This window comes from Danio aesculapii, chromosome 15 (genome assembly GCF_903798145.1).
Source record: "Danio aesculapii chromosome 15, fDanAes4.1, whole genome shotgun sequence".
Taxonomy (NCBI): Eukaryota; Metazoa; Chordata; class Actinopteri; order Cypriniformes; family Danionidae; genus Danio; species Danio aesculapii.
The window spans coordinates 17716908-17739383 of NC_079449.1; the positions used below are offsets into that span (position 1 = coordinate 17716908).

Consider the following 22476-nt stretch of genomic DNA (forward strand, 5'->3'; position numbering starts at 1 on the left):
TTTCTTATGCTAGTTCTAACTAGAGCTATGTTTACATCTATATGTATATCTGAAATCTACAGCTAAATATGAAATGTGTGTGTATGTGTGTATAGCTTTAGCTGTATCTACATGTGAAGGTATCTATATCTGCATCGCTTTAGTTACATATTCACAGCTTAAACTACAGTATATGCAAAAAAGGGAAATGTCATTGTTTCCATCACACAAAAGCACCAGACCACTTATTTGAACAAGTATTTTACCAAGAAAGTAACATTTAGATTTTTTTTATCTTTAGTGTAATCTACTCTAAGTATTCTCTAGCATTAGCAATAGTGTTTTCAATCTTTATATACATCCTTCATAGTTTCAGTGAGTGAAAGCAGCCTGTTCTTTATGAGCGCAGAAGCAGCTGTGGTTATCTCGGAGGTGTCTGAGCTTGTACCTACTTAGCGGCAGGTGTGTGGTGGTTTCTGTTAACCTGTGGACCGCAGTGTCACGCTGCTCCATGATGTCAGAGGGACTCTGGCTGCAGCCAGCGAGTGTTTTCCAGCCATAAAGTCAAAGCTGACGCCCCCGTGAGAAAGAGTCCAGACTCCCTTACCATGATAACCGCTGGCTATTTATAGACAGAGCTGTTTATTGCAGAGCGAGGCAACAAAGGGAGGGCACCATCAGAGATGTCTTTGTTCCTGTGCGGCTCAAACTTTATTGGCTTGTTATGAGAAACTGCAGGCGAAAGCAGTTTTTTCATGCACCTGTCATTTTTAAGATTTTGGGCTTTCTGGAATGTTCTGAAAACATTCAAAATACACTTTTAAAGGTGCAGTAGGTGATTGTCTTCAGAAACTTGATTTGTTGAGCTGGTTGAAAGTCTCTTCACATTCCGATAGTACTGATTAAAGAAAATGATTTAAATGTATCTATATGTATTTTTATATCCTGAGTTATGCATAAGACCAAAAAAATGTTCATCCAATTAAATATTGTCAGGTCTATATAACTCAATTGCAACAGGTAAGTCAAACTGAATGTCAACAAATTTAAATGTGTATTTCTGCACAGTCTCTTTACACAGATAGATATGTAATTTGCATGTACATGTAAAGTTGGGCTGGGTGATATGACAAAATATTATCACAAACTTTTTTTCATATTAGTCAATATCGATAATTCTCCTGATAAACGTCAAATCTTTATATCTATTAATTTTACAGGATTTTCAGCATGCCAATCGCTTTGTGCAGCTGATTTAACACATTTTGTGAAATGTTTTAGCTTTCTGACAAAATAAATAACAACATAATAAACAAAAGAACAATCTTAATTCAGCATTTACTGTTTAAGTTTTCAACAACCAAAGACTTGTTCAACATAAAAAAATAAAAACAAAACAAGTTTGGAACAAGTAAAAGTGAGTTAATGGTGACAGAATTTTCAGTTTTGGATGAACTGTCCTTAGTATGGTGAATTTAGGGTGAAATATCCTTTAATATATATTTTATTTAGGGATGCTAATGATAACTTGATCGATTGATTGCCAATAACCAGATATCTCTGTAGACTGATGGCACTTCATGCCGTTCAGCCTTATAATCTTAAAATGTGAGCAAAATCACCTGTTTTGTCTCCAACCAGTGCCGATATACAGCCACATCGCACTGCTGCTTGTGTGATATTGCTTGTATAACATTGTATAATACTTTGAAAACTGCCATTCCTAATGTAATCAATCAATCAACGGGGAGGATGGTGATAATTATCAGTTGCTTTTTAAATCATCTGAACATGCAGTGTATCAGAATTGTATTACTATAAACCAGTGGTTCTCAATTCCAGTACTCGGGCCCCCCCCCCTGCCCTGCACATTTTGTAAGTCTTCCTTACTTCATACACCTGATTCAGATCATCAACTTGTTAACAGAGAGATCCATGAACTTATCCTTATGTGTCAAATAAGAGAGACATACAAAATGTGCAGGGGGTCTCGAGGACCGGAATTGAGAACCACTGCTATAACCCAATATTCGCCTAATGATTTTAACTGGTAGATTTATGTATTGGTATTTAAACTGGAAAAGTGAGTGTGGTGTGTTTGTGTACTGTATGTGTTTTTTTTTGTACTGTAGGTTGTTGTACTGACACACCACACACAATTTCATCGCCCACCCATTTACAATGAAGTCATACATGGGGATTTCCTCTGTCTATTCTCACTTTGCATTCTGCGTGCAATGCTTTCTTGCGGACACGACGGTTTAGAGAAAAGTGCTTGCACTGAATTATCACATGTCTGTCCCTCATTTTTCTTTCAATCTTCTCTGGCATCTGACTTGTCACTTTGAAAAGGCAGTTTTTCTCAGAAGAGAAACATGTGAAACATGCCAATGTCATCCATTTTAAATACACAAAGAGCTTATTGTCATGTGTAAGTATATTTAATGTTAATATCCTCAGACATTTTAAAGAAAACATTAAAGATGACATTTAGCTGAAACTTTGTTCCTTTTATTATTTAATACGAGTCAAAAATAAGAAATGCAGGCAAAAGCAAAAACCCACCTTGATGATAAATCAAGATCTTATGAATCAAAACAATTGGTCTGTTTAAGAAACAAAATATTATTTTCAAGGTTACCTTTTATTATGTTGGCTTGAGTAAGCCAACCTTCTGTTATCCAAATTAAACTTATATTTATTTTATTATTATTCCGGTTTCTGATCTGTATCAATCTCCTCCTATAGGGCTTCAATGCTGCAATAGCCAAAATCGGTTAATATGTAAATCTGTTAATCGTAAATATGGTTACGACGGAAGTCAATGTTATTTCTGTCTTCCTGGACATCTTCATCAATATATTTTTATATTAATTTTTAATGAATATTGTACACCATGAATAACAGTGTATTCAATGCCTCAAATATGGCAGTCGTGACAGGTGAATGGGGAACATTGTTTCCGATCGCCATTCGATTTACTAGACTAAACAGTTTTTTATCAGTCATCATGGATGATCAGTCATTATTTACCTGACAGAGTCAATATAGCAGATACTCGATTGCTGGCCTCGCTGAAACATTTTCAGAGATATATAAACAATCTAAATTGGACAGGTTTAATTTATATAATGGATTTCATTATAATGAAGGAAAAAATAGCAAGTTCATATGTATAGGCTATAAAACATCTTTATGTGTAATACATTTTTTTTACAGTTAATAAATGTATAACACTATATTAATATTTACTCCAGCGATTGAATAGTATTTATTTGTTTAATTTTCTAATAACTTTTTTTATTAATGATTTCCCACATTAAATACTACAGTAATTTATAGTAAGAAATATATAGTTTTTATATTGTTATATAGTGTGTACACACACACACACACACACACACACACACACACACACACACACACACACACACATATATACATATATATATATAGAGTAAATATATATATATTTAGAGTAAAAGAAAAAGTAGTTTATCAGTTTATAACTATATTATTTTAAATTGTTAACTATAGTAACTGACGTGACACATTATTGTTTGTTTTTTATATTTTACTACGAAACCATTTTAACTAAGTAAGACAACATTAAGATCCTGAATTAGTTTATTATACTTAATCCTAGAATTTGATGGCCTATTATGTTTTCTTTGTGTATGTGGATACGTAAATAAAGTCATGTATACGTGAATAAAGTGTTTAACTAATTATTTTTATTTACATAATTTGAGTTCCAAAACTGCACAGATGTTAAAGTGATTGTTACGATATAATAATGATATAATGACTGAAGTGGGAAACCTTAAACTGTTCACAGTCTAATATTTGGCAATCGTAGCACGGGCGGTCTCGATCATCAAACTTGTGAAATTCAGCAGGTGGCGATAATGCTTCTAAGCAGTTAGTCGTCTTCAAACAAGAAAAAAAATAGATGACGACTGATCCGTCCTTAACCATATATGGTTTTCCTAGATCGGGTGTGCTAGATTGTGTGTTTGCCTGAAACGTGTATTGGTCTGCAGTGCGATATATCTCATAAAACTTCACGCATCATAACTTAAAAAAAGAAATTCTTAAAAGCATGTGATCTTCCACATCTGAATGAGCTGTATAAAATTACATATTAAACTGGGGTTGTACCCCTGGAGCACAAGAGCACCCCAAACTGCCATTAGTCATAGAGTCTAACTCTCAGTCATAGACTGCCATTATAAAGCTCCCAGATTGATATAGTTATGCTGCAGTGTCATAAAGACATCGAGTGAATTTATATTATTTAAATTGGCAAGAGGATTTGATGTATTAACACTCCAAGCTGTCAATCGACTCCATAGCAACAAAACACACTAACCTAGCAACCATTTAACAGCAGCAAGATATCAGCATTAGAACATTGGCTAATTTGGCTAAAAAGCAACAGTGCATAGTCTCATCATACAATTAATTCAATCAAATTATGTTTATGAAGCTTCTTTATGCACTACTAAAATGCTTCAATCTCTCCTAAAATGCTCACATAGTTACAGGCATTAAAACATATGCAGATGATAAACTTTCACTCTATTATGGCTGAATTTTGCAGTGTCTCCACAAATATGGTGTGTTTTGACCTGTGGTTTCTAGTGATCTATAACTCAACATTGCAAATGTTGTGATGTGACTATTGCAGACACACACATTGTGATACCGATGCTCAAATGATATATTGTGAAGCCCTAAATCACTAAGTTACTGTTTTGGGTTTTTTTTTTTTTTTGTCCTAAAATGGTCACAACACAAAAATGAGTTGATGGAAACTGTTACTGTAGTGTTTTACCAAGAGTGAGGATGTGTACATCAAAATGCTACTGATGCTTATTCTGGATGCTGCAAACTAACTATATATAATTTGTAAACAAACCGCAGCACCACAAGTATTCATTTTGTTATGACTTGACTTGTGCCATTAACAGTTGACTTGAAATGTGTGAATAGCCGTGGACCACTGTGTCAGCTAAGAATCAAATTTATCGACTGCTCCAGAAAAAATGTCATCTTTATCTAAGTAAAATGAACAGCAAATTTATATCTTAATTAAACTTTGCGTTTAATTTAAGAAAGTGTCTTTATTTTATTTTGAGTGATGATTAAAAAGTCATTAGTGTCACTTTAAAAAGCAAAGGGATATATTACATAGCTCTGTCTGTGTGATCGCCGCCTGCAGGATAAGCTGGTGAAGTACATCAGTAAGCAGCTGGAGTGGAAGCGGAGTGTTGCAGAGAGAGATCGACCGCTGGCGCTGGATTCGTACCCAAACCTCACAGACTGGCTCTACACCATCAACCTCCGGCCAGAGGTACCATATGTGCGCTCGTGCTACTTTAAAGTTGACCATAAGTCCCTGTTTCTTTTCATTTTTGGCTATTAAATACATTTGTTTTATTTTTTCATGTATATTTATGATTATTTGAGTTGCATATTATTATATCTTTTATTTTTTTTATTTGTTTTGTATAATTTGGTCTGTTTTACATTTTTGTTATGCCTTAAGAAGTTTGAAATTTGGCTATTTTACAGCCTTATTTTATTTTAAATGCTTTTTGTTTTTTAATGAATAATAATTTTGTTTTATTTTATTTTTGGTTTCAATTAATTTCAGAGTAGCCTGTATTTCCCTCCTTTTTGACCTTTATTTAGTAAAAATGCCATTCTGTTTATGTTTTAGTTCACATTTTGTACATTTACACTTTTTTGAAGTTGTTACCATGTTAACTTTTCTTAAACATTTTTAAATGTAATCATCTAAATGTGAGTTTTACTCTGTTGTTTATAATTAGCTAATATCGATATGCAGGTATTGCAATTGCATAGATAGACGTTTTACTTTCACTTATGAACAGGATAAAATCTTTATACAAGATATTTATCATCCTGTGTTACAAAATAAGAAATCTGTCTCACATTTGGCAAGAATTATAATTTAGGTCCTTTATCCTTTTTTTTATCCCTCATTGATCACATGCCTTCTGTATAGCATGACTTCTTATTATTGCCTAAATAAGGAAATAAGCTTGTTATTGTAATGCAGCATTATTTCTTGCTTTTATCTTATTGTGTTGTTTTTGATTGGTGATGTATTTATGTCATTTTATTCAGTTTTATTTATTATTGTTTAATTTATCGTTTTATTTTGGTTTAGTTTTATTTTTTCTTAATTTAATTTAGTTTTTCTAAATTATTTTACTTTTGTCTAACTTTTGTTACTTTTTATTTTATTTTATTACCCCAACTCTTCACCATCATACAGTGAATTTTACTTTTATTTTGTCTTAATTATTTTTTTTAACAATTCTGTTTTTAATCTAAGTTGTGTTACTTTTTATTTTGTTTATATTTATTCTATTTAGTTTTTATTTTATTTTTTTTTTTTTATTTAGTTTTTATTTTATTTTATTTTATTTAGTTTTTATTTTATTTAGTTTTATTTTATTTAGTTTTTATTTTATTTTATTAATCAAACTCTTGACCTTTGTACATTAAATTTAAGTTTTGTTTTGTCTTAATTTAATTTATTTTTTCTCAATTATTTTGTTTTTGTCTAACTTTTTTATTTTATTTTATTATTTATTATTGCCTAAATAAGGAAATAAGCTTGTTGTTATCCAGCAATATTTAAATGATTAAAGCACAATGGGATCACTTCTTTTTAAAAACAACATTTTCAACTTCTTAATGGACGTCTCTAAAAAAAAAGCAGGTTTACCGAACGTTCACACTGGAGGAAGATTTTTTTCTTGCTCCCTGCTGTGGTGTTTAGGCCTCTGTGGATCCACACACCTGATCTCACTCCAAAGCTGAGAATGTGCAGCGTCAGCCACTGTCCAAAACTCTCCGCCAGACTATTTTTAGGCTCCAAAAGGGGGTCTCTCTCTCTTTCTCTCTTTCTGATTCTCTGCCCCCTCCAAACTGTCCAACACCAGAACAGCATTGCATTCATGAGCGCTTGGCAAATGCAGACTTGTTTGTCTTCAGTAGACACGGAAACAGATAAACAGTGAAAAAAGCATTGTATACAAGACTGAGGAACACCACTGTAAATGTATATGTACTCTGTTTCGGGACAGTTTTCGATTGGCCTATAATACCGCTGGCCTATCGACAGGCCTCTAGGTGACCGCTTCACTTCACTCATTGCGGTAGGACAGCTTTTTGTTGTTTATTATGTTTCCTCCAGTTTTGCTTCTTCTTCGGTGTGCTAAAATGCTTGAATTGTCATTTTATAGTCATAACTGTCCATTTCTGTCTGTCTACGTCAGCCTGTGGCCTGGTTTGGCTTGAGAACACAGATTTTATAACCAAGCGGTGACCCAGCACAAAACGAAGTAAACAAACTCAGATTAAAATATATCAGAAATATTTAAATTAGTTTGTAGTTATTAGTTTTTTATATATGATTTTATATATATGTATATGTGTGTGTATATATATATATATATGTGTGTGTGTGTGTGTGTGTGTGTGTGTGTGTGTGTGTGTGTGTGTGTGTGTGTGTGTGTGTGTGTGTGTGTGTGTGTGTGTGTGTGTATGTATATATATATATGTGTGTGTATATGTATATATATATATGTGTGTGTATATGTATGTATATGTATATGTATATGTATATGTTCCATGTCATTTGATTTTATTTTGTTTTGTTTATTTTTGTTTAATTTATGTTTTTATTTTTATTTTGTCTTAATTTAATTTAGTTTTTCTGAATTATTTTGCTTTTGTCTCACTTTTGTTACTTTTTGTTTAACTTTTGTTTTGTTTTATTTATTTTACTTTGTTTTGATTTGTTTTTGTTTTATTTTATTTTATTTTAATAATTTTTTTGTTTTGTTTTAACCCAACTCTTGACCTTTGTACAGTAAATAAAGTTTTAACTTTGTCTTAAGTTTTTAGTTTAGTCTTTAGTTTTTATTAATTATTTTGCTTTTGTCTCACTTTTGTTACTTTTAATTTAATTTAATGTTAATTAATTTTGTTTTAATTTATTTTATTTTATTTTATTAATCTAATTTTGTTTTGTTTTGTTATATAAATTTTTGTTTTGTTTTGTTAACCCAACTCTTGACCTTTGTACAGGAAATAAAATTTTAATTTTGTCTTAAATTTAGTTTTTCTTAATTATTTTGTTTTTGCCAAACTTTTATTTGATTTTATTAACCATAATACAATACATTTTATTTTTAATTTACTCTAATTATTTTTTCTTGATTATTCTGTTTTTTTTTTTTATTTAATTTTATTTTACTTACCACCCTCTTGACTTTTGTACAGTAAATTTAATTTGTATTTTGTCATAATTTAGTTTTTCTTTGTTCATTTTTGTCTAATTTTATTTTATTTTATTTTACACAATTCTTGACCATCACTATCCAGTAAATTTGATAACTTACGCTTAACATAAACTATGATAATACGCTTTATACAGTGTGATTCAGAGCACAGGAATGCATCTATCAGGACACAGAGGTAGGCCTTGTGTCCCACTCTGACAGAACAGTCTATCCCCAGTCTGTCACAATATAATGGAACAGGGCTTTCTCTGGAAGAGCACGGGAATGCCAAAATGAGCCTGGGCCCCACTGCGATTTATATTTGCATGATCACACAGTTTAAGGAAACATTTTTCATTGGAGGTATTTTACATACACGTAACTCGCACCTCTATAGAAGTACGAGGAAACACCTCTGCCATTTTATGCTTGCTTTGTATTTGATTACATTTGCTAGAAGTCGGGGACTATCTAGTGACTATCGTATTGTGACTAAAGATATTCATGCAAAAAAATATCAGAATTTTCATATCTGAGGTTGCGACATCACACCTTTCTATATCTGATATCATGCCCTGTATATGAAATTTCTGTAGCTTAGTGTTTCAAAATTTAGGTCACATTTAAACACATCTGCATGTCATTGAATTCCATTAAAAATATCAAATCAATTAGCAATAGTAAGATGCTGTTTAGTGTTTAGGTGGTAATTTTCCATCAGGTTTTGCTTAAAAAAAGTGCTTACCATTACAAATAATATTTATACTATACAAACTATAATATGCATACTACTTTAAAAATAAAAAGTAACAAAGTATACTGCCAGGATATTTTAGTGTACCACTCAGAAATTAACTTAAAATGTAAATATACACTTCAACGAATATGTAATTTTAAAAGTATATGTAAAAGAGATACACCAAAGTATAACAAAATATTCTAATATATATTATAGTAATAATTAGTAATAATAATTAAATATTAAGTATACTTAATAGCTTGCAGTTCTGTTTATATGGCTTATTAAATTCTTCACTTATTAATCTAAACACTTCTAAACCTATATCATGTATTAATTAATGCCCAAACAGAAACATAATCATCCATAAATATATATTGATATATTAAATATATACAGTATAGTAAATGGTTAACTGTCATTTCACTTAAAGAAAACATTTTAGAAGTTTAATGTATAAAAAACGGCAAAGCTATTATATTTTACTGATAAAAAAATGCATATTCATAAACCAAATATGCTAAGAATTAGTGGGTAAAATATACACCTCGGTATAATTGGAGAACAAACAAAACTTGTAGATGGAAACTAGTTCTGTACTCACTGGTTGTTTACTGCTGTTATGATTAAAACTATACTTTTATCATGTAAAAAGATGGCAAGTTATGTCTGAATTACTGCTGAAATAAAATAAAATGACAATTATATTACTTGTTCAGTTGATATAAGTATACTTGAAACTTTGCCTAAAAATATATGCTTAACTTAAATACAATTTTGTAGAGCTAGATTCCTTTAAAGCAGGGGTTCCCAAACTTTTTACCCCGTGACCCCCAATATCCTTTGAGGTGATTATTAATATATAAATCTTGCACACAACGGCGCACACACACACCAATAGGTCCAAGTCTATTCATCATTTAATTTTGAAGAGCGTTTTTAATGTAATTTCTAACTACTGTTTTAAATAATACTTTTAAATAATTACTATTTGTAATAAAATGAATTTTATTTTTGGAAATCACCAAACGACCCCCACTTTGGGAACCAGTGCTTTAAAGCAATGTTTTAACATCTAAAACTATTTAAAACTGCACTGTAAAAAATTACATACGGTAATATAAAAAGTCATTTAAAAAAACGGGTGTTTTTACATTACTTTAACTTAATTTAGAGAGTGAATCAGGTTTCAACTTATTTTTTAAGTTAAACAAATTTTAACTTAATGTTTTAATTCAGCTTAATGTAATCAATTAATGTAATGTAAGTTAAAACGACTTGTACAGTTAATTTACACATTTATTTCAGTGCATTTTGTCACTTGATTAAAGCTTAAATAAAATATAATGGTTAGATATGAACAAAAAGTTGCCACCAGTGGCGTAGTGGTAGTGCGTCAATACATTCACTCCGGTGCTCTCGGCGACCCGAGTTCGATTCCCGCTTCGAGGTCCTTTGCTGATCCTTCCCCTCTCTCTGCTCCCCACGCTTTCCTGTCAAAACTCTACTTTCCTATCCATTAAAGGTGAACACCCCTAAAAAATAACTATATAAAAAAGGATATGAACAATTTTATGTCATTTATCTTTTTTATTATTATTATTTAATTTAGTTTCACTTGTTTTTTATTTGAAAGTACAATTAGATATATTGATATACACTGTAAAAAATGCAGGGTTAAAAAACTTAAACAAATTACTTTGACTTGTTGCAATTAAATGAATTAAGTTTGACAAACTTAATTTATGACAGTTTTCAGTAATAAATTAAGTTAGTTATTTTAGGTGTAAAGTTTTAGTAATTTATTTATGGCAAGTACAAGTATTGTTCGCTATTAATAGTGAACAATACTTGTGCTTGTCAGTTGTCACAATACATAAAAGTATTATTATAGTAACATGGTAAGGAAATTATTTGTACTGTCATAAAAATATTTTTACTATTATTATTATATTAGCAATATATTGAATGATTTGTACTGTACTGTATGTACAGTTCCATTCTTGTTTTCTTAAATAAATCACTAAAGCTTATTACACCTAAAAGAGCTAAAAATTATTTGTTACTAAAAACTGACATAAATTCAGTTTATCAAACTTAATTCATGTAATTGTAACAAGTCAAAGTAATTTGTTAAAGTTTTCACTTTTTTACAGTGTATTATTTGTATACTAAATATGCTTTTTTATTATTATGTGCTTGTTTTATCTATATATGATTTTCTGTATTATTGGAAATATTTTTATTAATTTAAACAAAGACCAAATATTAATGAAAGGTAAATTAAAATAAGTATAATAAAGTCAGGTAAAATAAAAATAAACAGCCCTGACAGAAGCATGTAAGTAATACTAAAAACTGGTATAAAGTATGAGTGTAATCCATGTTCATATCTGCTTGTTGTGTGCGACGGTCAGTGATCTTTAACTGAGAAATGACGTCATTACGCTGTAATTATTTTGTATATTGTGACTCAGTGCCTGATGTTGGCAGCTGAAGCAGTGGGGTTTCCCATTGAATAACAAAGTCAATGGGTGGAGAAACAGCCATGGTGTGCTTTCAGTATTTCTTGCTGTATTTTGTGGTGTTGACTGACTACAAGTTGCTCATGGAATTTATTGTATGTATTAAATCCCCCAGAGTTTGGATTATCAAGGTTTAAGCAATTCACATCACTGAAAAAAAAATTATTAGTAAAAAAAATTATTCAGTGCATTTACTTTTTTTTTTTATATAAGTTAATTGGTTGCAAACAATTTATATGGGCTAAATTTAAACAAACATATTAAGTTGAACATTATTTGATTTAATTTATTTGTTTAAATTCAGCCCATATAAATGGCTTGCAACCACTTACCTTAAAAAGATTGTAAATCTATTGAATTTTTTTCAGAGTGAGTCTAAAGAGCACAATCAGGAGTGGTTTGCCTGACTCATTTTTTTTTGTTGGTCACATCCTGTGGATCTTCAAGAGGCCTTCCTTAAGGCAAAGATAAAGGGAAAGAGATGGAAAGAAAAGAAAAAGTGTGTGATGATGAAAGCAATCTCAGGCAAACCTCTGTTTCCTGTGCTGTACCCCGTTTTTGCTCCGCTTTGTTCCTCTGACGTGGCCCTTTTTTGGGGGCCCAGGATCATCTGTCATGCATGACATTTTTTTTTTTAAAGCATTTTATTTTTATAGCATTTCTTTTTGTAGTATTTCATTTACTAGAATTTTATTGTATTATAGCGTTTTATAGCATTTTATTTTTATAACATTTTATTTCATAGCATTTCATTTTTATTTTATAGAATTCATTTTATAGGATTTAATTATGTAGAGTTTTATTGTATTTCATAGAATTTTACAGAATTGTATTTTTATAACATTTTATTTGTATATCATTTCATTTTATAGCATTTTTTATAGGATAAAATTTTCTAGAATTTAATTTTATTTTATAACATTTTATTTTTATAGTATTTTATAGAATTTCATTTTATAGAATTTTATAACATTTTATTTTCATAGCATTTTATTTAATAGAATATTATTTTTAAAACATTTCATTTTATAGGATTTAATTGTAAAGCATTTTGTTTTATATTATTTTATAGACTTTATTTTATGGGATTCAATTTTATAGAAATGTATTGTATTTTCTCGAATTTTATACAATTTTACTTTTATAACATTTTATTTTTATAGCATTTTATTCTATATAATTTATTTCATGGCATTTAATTTTCTAGAATTTAATTTTCTAGAATTGTATTTTATAGCATTTTATTTTATATCATTCCGTTTCATAGCATTTAATTTTCTAGAATTTTATTTTGTATCACTTTATTTTACAGCATTTTATTTTATATCATTTAGTTTCACAGCATTTAATTTTCTAGAATTTATTTTATTTTATAGCATTTAATTTTTATAGCATTTCATATATATATATATATATATAGCATTTCATTTTAGAGAATTTTATGTTATAGCATTTTATTAGCGTTTTATTTTACAGCATTTATTTAAATTAAATTGATACTTGACTTTATTAATTAACATCAGTTTGTTGTACAGATGCACTATGTTTCAAACACTATTTAGTGCCTTTACACATTTCTTCTATTATTTATTATTTTATTTGTTAGTTTTGGCTCAGTGTTTTATTTTATTTTTTCCTGTCGAAAACATTGTTAAAGCTGAAAATGAAAAAATGATGGTAATTTATTTGAATATGTTTTTAAATTATGGGAAGAGAGAACCATAGCAGCCCTAAAAATCAGTTGCATGATTCCTCTCTAAGTTGACTATTTACCAATCGTGACCCGTCCTCAGATAACAGAAGAGATGTCAGTCCACACACAGGAAACACTGTTGGCCTCAATCGGTGACCATGTGCTCTGAGGAGGAGTGTCCAGAGGCGTCCCAGTCCTGTTCTCAGGAAGGAAAGAGGGGTAGAGGGGCAGGACAGCAGGGAAAGGGAGGAGGAGGAGGGACCAGGACAAGTAACAGGCAAAGTTTGTCAGCAGCTCTCACAGTGTGATTGACTTCAGAACAGACACTTTCATTTGTTGTTCCTGGGATATGAGATTTAGGAAAGATCAACTTCAGTGGACGATCTCTCATGGTACAGTATTCCTGACTTTCATGTGTCAGCGGCGCATTTGAAGTCGTTGTCAGCTGTGTTTTGTTTGTTGGTTTTTTCTCATGTTTGTCAGTTTCCTGTCTGCACGCAAGTGGAGAAAGAGTCTCTGTGGTTGTGGGAAATCTGCAGACTCTGTTGAACACACGCAAGTTTGCGAGGAAATTCCTCATTCAACTTTTGTTTGAGATGCTTATCATGTTGATGTTGCACTAAAGAGCTTGAGTCATTTATTTTATTTCTAGCTTTTATTAGCGAGGACCCATTTTGGCACCTTTTAATGTTTGATTACAACTTCACGTCAAATAAAACTAACCTGGCTTTCTAAACTAAATTAGCTTTCTACTAAACAAACAACAGCTTTTTTTTATTCAGTTCCAGCTCAAAAAGTATGCTAATTTTATATAGTTTCTTAATGTTTTGTAGATATTTTGGTTGTTTAATGTATGAATAATTTGCTAACATTTTAGTTTAAGTGACGATTCTCTCTATTAACTAGTGGCTTATTACCTGTCTGTTATTAAGATACTGGCTTTTTATTAGTAATTATTAAGTACATGGTCACACTTTTCAATAGGATTCATTAGTTAATGCATTTACCTACATGAACTAATGCTGAACAATATTGTACAACATTTATTAATCATAGTTCAACATTTACTAATGCATTATTAACATCCAAATTCTTGCTTGTTAACATTAGTTAATGCACCGTGAGTTGACGAACTAACAATGAACAACTATTTTCATTAACTAATGTTAACTAACATGAACAAATACTGTAATAAATGTATTGTTCACTGTTTGTTCATGTTAGTAAATGCATTAACTAACATTAACTAATACAACCTTATTGAAAAGTGTTTTTGCACTAAATTCAATTACCAATTCTCACTATTAACTAGTGGCATATTGCCTGCCTATTATTAAGAAATAGGGTGTTTATTAGTAATTATGAAGTACATATGAAGATGTAATAGATGTAAATACCTCCAAGTGCCATCAGAAATTTAAATCGAAAATTAGCATTTTTCCTATAGCCTCCGTTGTTTATGTTGAGTTATTTCACTTTGAAGACCCTGAAAAGGACGTATTCTTTGCCATAAAAGTGAAATTACTGAGCCCACACACAAAAGCCTGATGAAAATAGTCAGTTTAGAAGAAAATTTTAGACGGAATATAGAGGTTTTTGCATCTAAACTCTTCATGTTATACTTGATCTTTTTTGCTGACATTTTAGGTTAATTACCAATTCTCACTATTAGTGGCTTACTTCCTGCTAATTATTTGGAAGTTGGCTTTTTATTAGTGACTATAAAGTACATATTCTGCATGATATTATTTTGCTAACATTTTAGTTTAAGTACTAATTCTCATTATTAACTAGTGGCTTATTATCTGCCTTTTATTAAGATTTTAGCTGTTAATTAGTAATTATAAAGTACATATTATCCTTAATCATTTTTGCTAACATTTTAGTTTAGTTACCGATTCTCACCATTAACTATAGTGGCTTATTACCTTCTTTTATTAAGATGTTGGCTTTTTATTAGTAATTATAAAGTACATATTCTGCATGATATTATTTTGCTAACATTTTAGTTTAAGTACTAATTCTCATTATTAACTAGTGGCTTATTATCTGCCTTTTATTAAGATTTTAGCTGTTAATTAGTAATTATAAAGTACATATTATCCTTAATCATTTTTGCTAACATTTTAGTTTAGTTACCGATTCTCACCATTAACTATAGTGGCTTATTACCTTCTTTTATTAAGATGTTGGCTTTTTATTAGTAATTATAAAGTACATATTCTGCATGATATTATTTTGCTAACATTTTAGTTTAAGTACTAATTCTCATTATTAACTAGTGGCTTATTATCTGCCTTTTATTAAGATTTTAGCTGTTAATTAGTAATTATAAAGTACATATTATCCTTAATCATTTTTGCTAACATTTTAGTTTAGTTACCGATTCTCACCATTAACTATAGTGGCTTATTACCTTCTTTTATTAAGATGTTGGCTTTTTATTAGTAATTATAAAGTACATATTCTGCATGATATTATTTTGCTAACATTTTAGTTTAAGTACCAATTCTCACTATTAACTAGTGGCTTATTAGCTGCCTTTTATTAAGATATTGGCTGTTTATTTGTAATTCTAAAGTATATATTCTGCATGATCATATTTAACACCCATTATTTTACATTCAACCTTAATAATTATTAATAAGCAACAAATTAGGAGTTTAATGAGACAAAATTCATAGTTGATGGGTTGTTAATAGCACCAATTTTAGATTAAAATAAAGTGTGTCCAAAGTTTCATAATTTTTTCTTACATTTTGATTAATTCAATTCAAGTTTATATGTATGTACATTGTAAAAATGCAGGGTTCCACACAACCATCATTCATGTTACAAATCGATTAAGTTAACATATTTAAGTGGATTGAACATAAAACATTTAAGTTGTCTCAATAAAATCTCTAGAATGGTGTTGTTTCAACTCATTTTTAATAAATAGTTGGAACTAATAATTTAAAAGTGCCATATTAAATTACAAACAAAATCAGGTGTTGAATAAGGTGGACAGTGAGCAGTCAAGCATATACATGGTAAACCTGCAGTTATACATTCAAAAAAAAAGTAATATCTATTTTCAATGGATATCATTATTATCATAATACATTTTCAATTATCTACTCTTCAGGTTTCTTCAAGTTTTTGGGTGAAGTTTTTCAGAGTGAGCTGAGTGATTTAAGATTGCAGTGGGAGTTTTTGTGTTTGTTTGTTTGGATGGAGGTGAGTGTAATGCTTCTTGGTTTTCTGTTCAGAGCATCACTCCCTGCCTTACGTCAGCTAAACTCAGGCTCAAAACATGTTCAGACTTTACCTCGGTATCGGTATGTGTCATTTCACCTGCTCTCTGCCCCAGCATGTCTGCTTTAACACCGTAATTCATGTACTTATTAACTCGAGAGGAATACAGGTCATATAGAGCGAGCTCGTGGACTTTTTTTGTTGTGTTTTCTGAATGACAGAATAGAGGAATGTGCATTAATGGTATGCCCCTGGGATGATTAGATTATTTATTGTGTTGTGTGTTTATGGGGAGGTTGTGCTTCTTTATTGGTTTGGTGTTTAGACCAAACTCAAGTTGATATTTGGGTCAAAGATGAAAAAGAGATTTCAAACATTAAAAAAGCTAATGCATGTTTAATATCATTTTATTGAGCAAATAATACTGATGCGTTTTTATATTGACACTCACCGGCCACTTTATTAGGTACACCTGTCCAACTGCTCGTTAACGCAAATTTTTAATCAGCCAATCACATGGCAGCAACTCAATGCATTTAGGCATGTAGACATGGTCAAGACGATCTGCTGTAGTTTAAACCAAGCATCAGAATGGGGAAGAAAGATAATTTAAGTGACTTTGAACGTGGCATGGTTGTTGGTGCCTGACGGGCTGGTCTAAGTTTTTCCGAAACTTCTGATCTACTGGGATTTACACGCACAACCATCTCTAGGGTTTACAGAGAATGGTCAGAACAATAGAAAATTTCCAGAGAGCGGCAGTTCTGTTTGCGCAAATGCCATGTTGATGCCAGAGGTTAGAGGAGACTGCCCATGTTCGAGCTGACCTAACTCAAATAACCACTCGTTAAAACCAAGGTAAACAATAAAGCATCTCTGAACGCACAACACTTAAAACCTTGAGGCGGATGGGCTACAGCAGCAGAAGACCATCTAAAAACAGGAAACTGAGGCTAAAATTGGCACAGGCTCACCAAAATTGGACAATAGAAGATTGGAAAAACGTTGCCTGGTCTGATGAGTCTCAATTTCTGCTGCAACATTTGGATGGTGGGGTCAGAATTAGGGGTCAACAACATGAAAGCATGGATCCATCCTGCCTGTTCAGGCTGGTGGTGGTGTAGTGGTGTAAAGGATATTTTCTTGGCACACTTTGGGCCCATTAGTTCCAATTGAGCATCATGTCAATGCCACAGCTTACCTGAATATTGTTGTTGACCATGTCCATGTCTTTATGACCACTGTGTACCCATCTTCTGATGGCTACTTCCAGCAGGATAACACGCCATGTCATAAAACACGAATCATCTCAGACTCATTTCTTGAATATGACAAAGAGTTCACTGCATTGAAATAGCTTCCACAGTGACCAGAGCTAAATCCAATAGAGCACCTTTGGGATTTGGGAGAACAGGAGATCCGTGTCATGGATGTGCAGCCGACAAATCTGCAGCAATTGCGTGATGCTATTATGTCAGTATGGACCAAAATCTCTGTGGAATATTTCCAGTACCTTGTTGAATCCATACCATGAACGATTAAGACAGTTCTGAAGTCAACAGGGGTCCAACCTGGTACTAGAAAGGTGTGCCTAATAAAATGGCCAGTGAGTGTATATGTAATAATACTGATGCAATTAAAAAAGGTGTTTTTATAATGATTTACAGATGACTTATTGAAAAATCATTCAATGTAACAGTAGTTTAAACGTAAAGTATGTTCAGTAAAAAGGTTTTATGTAAAGACAAGAGTACAGTCCAAAATACTAAATAGCAATTTTTATTCTTCAAACTCAAATTCTTCAAAGTTTTATTTATTTGTCTGGATGAGTTTTTAAAAAAAATGTAAAATATAATACCTTTTTTCACATTTCAAATTCATGTTTACTTTCATATTTATATTTATTTTGTACTTGTTTTTAGAAGGTAGAGTTGTTTTTTTACATAATTTATTTACATAAAATGTATCTCTCACACTATGGCAATAGACCATTATGTTTTGTCGTTTTATTAAGTTAATAAGTTATTTGAAATGTTAAACACTTTACTACTTCTCATTTATAATAATGCTTCTTCATTTAATACATGTCTTGCGTTGTACCCATATCTTTTCTTCTTTTAAATGAATGCATGATGTTGTCTGGTATTTGCCGTGAGGAGATCAGTGCTCTTAAATCTGATCTCTGGCTGTTGTTCAGAAAGGAAATCTCCATGAGGATGCTGGGAGATTTCCATTCCCTGGAGAACCATACATGCCATTGCAAGGCCGTTCCTCTTGTTTATGATATGCTGTATTACACACACCCACCACATGCAAGCATAATATAATCACGTGTGAATATGAGGATATTCCAGTTTACGTTTAATTCTCACTTTCATTACATGATTCAAATAAAAAATTGTAGCATTAGGATTAACTAAGATTAGTAAATGCTTTAGAAATATTTTTTATGCGTATTAATTTATTAAACTAATCTTATTTATTTTAACAAATGGAACCTACATTTGAAAACAATATCAGTTTGCCTAAATGTATTTTGGACTTTAGTGCTACAGTAAATATAAAAAAATCTAATTTAAAACAAACAGCACCTCAACTTAAAACACCCAGCAGACAATCCCAAGTTTACATATCTCACAGTTTGCTATGGCAATGTTGTCGTCATCAACTTTATAATACCTCCAGACCGCAGACATACTCGCGCTTTCCACTTCAAGCGGTTTCTGTGTTCTACTTTGCCAGGATTCAACCAATAGCGTCTCTGCAGCAAAGTGATGTCATGCCGCACGCTTTGCTGTGTGGGAATATAAATTTATATAATCCATATATAACTGAAAAGTTATTTTTAGGGTATGACAGACCTTAAAATGTCTTGGTTTCCTGAGCACTGACTGTCTCCAAAGTAATGCAAATTGTCAGTTTTACAGCACAGTTGTCTATTGTCTTCTAACAAATGGTCAAGCCTGGTTGTACAACACAATCTCACAGCAATTCGTAACTTTTTTTTAGTGGCTAATTCGTTTGAATTCGTACATTTTAGTATGATTTGCTCATCCCCCAATGACGGTTGGGTTTAGGGGTGGGGTTAGGTGCTTTTTAAAATCAAACAATTTCGGACGACTGAACTCGTACGAATTAGCCACTAAACTGACAAAACGTAAAATACTTACGTTTTCTGGTGAGATCAGGTTGGGTCGTACAGGTTCTGTCTCCAGAACATCAATTGCACACTGTTTTAATGCTAAAATGTATCGTGAATGGGTACACACCTGGAAAGGCAATTTACCCTGCCGACAACACTTCATTTGCATGCTTTGTTTTAGACTGTCCCCACCTACATGTGTCAGTGTCTGTAATACTGTATTTAAACTGAGTGTCTGTCTGCCAGTGAAGAGTTTCTTTCGATGACGCCACAGCGATGCTGAGTTCTTCTTATTAAAGGATTCTGCTTTGAAGACAACCGAAAGTTCTCCCTGGTTTTTTGGGCTCATCTTAGAATTTCACAACAGTTTGGTGCCGTGAACCAGACTAGAGAAATCCACAACAGCTGTTTCTGTGTGAAGTCAAGAAAGAGGTCCAACTCTTTGCCACCGTATAACTATAGATGTGTTAAAAAAATAATGAGAAAATATATATAATATACATATATATTCCGAGTCCTGATCGGGAGGTTACGTCCAATTCCGATCGAGTCTGAAACCGTGTGATGGGGCTCGATTTTCTGATCATGTAATCGGATCTGGACAATGCAATTGTTTCTAAAATGAGTTTAAAAATACAGTTTTAGCCAACAATACCAGTACTCAAAACATAAAATACTGATATATTCAATATTTCACTCAAATTATTTGTGCTGCTTGTTCAAACTATTTAAAATTAGCTTAATCATCACAATACTTGAGTTTTTTTGGGGACAATGTAATTGTTTTATGTTCAGTCCACTTACATTTGTTAAAACAATAAAGTTTATTTAATTGATTTGTGTTGGGACAATATAAAGGAATTGTGTGGAACCCAGCATGTTTTACAGTGTATATTATGATGCAGTATGCTATGAATATTTATATCAACACTATTTAAATGTTCCATCTAATTAGCAATTACCAGTTAAACACCAAAACAGAGCCACATACATTGATATTCACTTTATAATTTAAAGCAAACCTGCATTGTTGATTCCTCCCTAAATCTTCTCTACCCCATAGACTTTCCGTACACATTTTCATCCTCCATACGGATGAGGCTCATGTGCCCTGTTATCTGTTCATTTACCATGGAGCCTGCATTGACCACAAACACAACTGTTGCTGGGCAGATTCTCAGTCATGCGTTTGAGCGAGAGCGTCTGTGTGTGTTTTGGGTGAGAATTGAAATACAGCAGGGAGACGCCAAAGAGCGCAGGAATGTTGGAGGGTGGAGGAATGGTGGACAGAGGGAAAAAACTAACCTGTGTGGGGTATCTGGACACTGGCTCAGTCTGGTGCCATGAGATGCCAGCAGTCTTAGTGGCGGCGGCGGGATTCCAGCAGGCTTTATCAACTAATCTTCCTCTAATTAGTGTATGGACTCCATTCTGTCTGACTACAGGCACATTAGCAATTTGATAATAATAATAATTTATTAATATTTTGCTGAGTGTTTTTTTGTGCTCATACCTTGACTGACTGGTTTAGGCCCATCATGCATAGGTTGTAAAGCGGTTGAAAATTTCCAGTAGAAATTTTCACAAGAATTTCATCTGGGAAAATTTGGAAACTTACCAGGAATTTACGTGAATTTACTCAATCAATGGCTACTGAAATGGCAAAAAACAACTGTCAAGTCAAGATAATAATGAGTGAAGTAGTCAATATCTATTTCTGCTTTAAAGCATTTCAGTATTCCCTGTTGTCCACTTCTGCCATGCATTACTGATTGTTGTATTCTGTGTTCAGGCAGTCCCTGTGAAGCTGTCTCTGGATGCCCTGCTGCAGATGTCCAGTGGCCAGGTGGAAGAGAGCATGAAGAGACTGGGCTCCAGCAGTGAGGAGTGTTCCCGCATCACCGCTGCCCTCTCCTGCCTCAAGAGCGCTACTGACACAGGTCACTGTTCACCGCTTAATCTTTTAAAAAGTGAATTTTGCCAAATGATGTTGATGTTTGAAAGCACCAAAACAAAACACAAGACCTCATTCCTATTGAAGTTACTTGACACGCCTCTTACTGCAGATTGACTGCAACTGTGTTTTGGGAATCTGACACAGTCTGTCTGACACTGTGGTCAAAAGTGTTTTTCAAATGTTACGCAGTGCATCTTTAACTTTGGTATTTTTAAATATGATGAAAAGATAGAAGTAAGACAATTTAAAGAAACAAATGCATATAAAATCACAGAAAATTACAGTTTATTAAGGCAGATGTTACTTTTGGTGAAATTCACTCGCTCACTGTACTTCGGGTTAGTCCTTGGTTTATCAGGGGTCACCACAATGGAATGAACTGACAATTTTTGCGAAATTGTTTTTATTTTAATAAAACCTAAATAAAAAATAATATACATTTTACATGAAAACTAAAATTTTAAATGTTGCTTTGGTGTGCATTGTGTAAAACGTATGCCAGAGTAATTGGTGGTTCATTCCGTGGTGGGAACCTCTGATAAAGCAGCGAAAAACTGAATTAAAGTCAGTCACTCGCATTAAAATATTACTAAACTACTACTTTTTCTAATATGAAAACTTTAGTAGTAATAATTATTACTACTGTAAAATGTAAATGAACAAAAAGAGAGCACACATAGTTTGTGAATCCACGGACTTGTGCGACTCTGATATAGTATGAGTCGCAGATGTATGGCACGCACGAACTGGTTATTATAACTTTTAACTATCGTTACCTTTACACGATTTGATAGGACTTCAACGAAGTCCTAGCTGACGGCAGCAGTTTGAAGTTTAAGCAACAGATATGTCTGTATTTAACAGTGAGTCTGAATACAGA

At 32.0% G+C, this 22476-nt stretch overlaps 1 protein-coding gene across 4 annotated transcripts in view; it reads left to right on the top strand.

Annotated features, from left to right (window-relative positions):
* Positions 1 to 22476, top strand: part of ksr1b (kinase suppressor of ras 1b) — a 77181-nt gene that overhangs the window by 20753 nt on the left and 33952 nt on the right. For 2 of the 4 annotated variants that reach the window (XM_056473260.1, XM_056473261.1), the window contains exons 2-3: positions 5204 to 5335; positions 21432 to 21579. In XM_056473260.1, coding sequence (XP_056329235.1) covers positions 5204 to 5335; positions 21432 to 21579 — 280 coding nt within the window. Of the gene's footprint in view, positions 1 to 5203; positions 5336 to 6992; positions 7176 to 13538; positions 13653 to 21431; positions 21580 to 22476 lie in introns of those variants that run through there. The other 2 variants (XM_056473263.1, XM_056473262.1) reach the window with 2 other exon arrangements.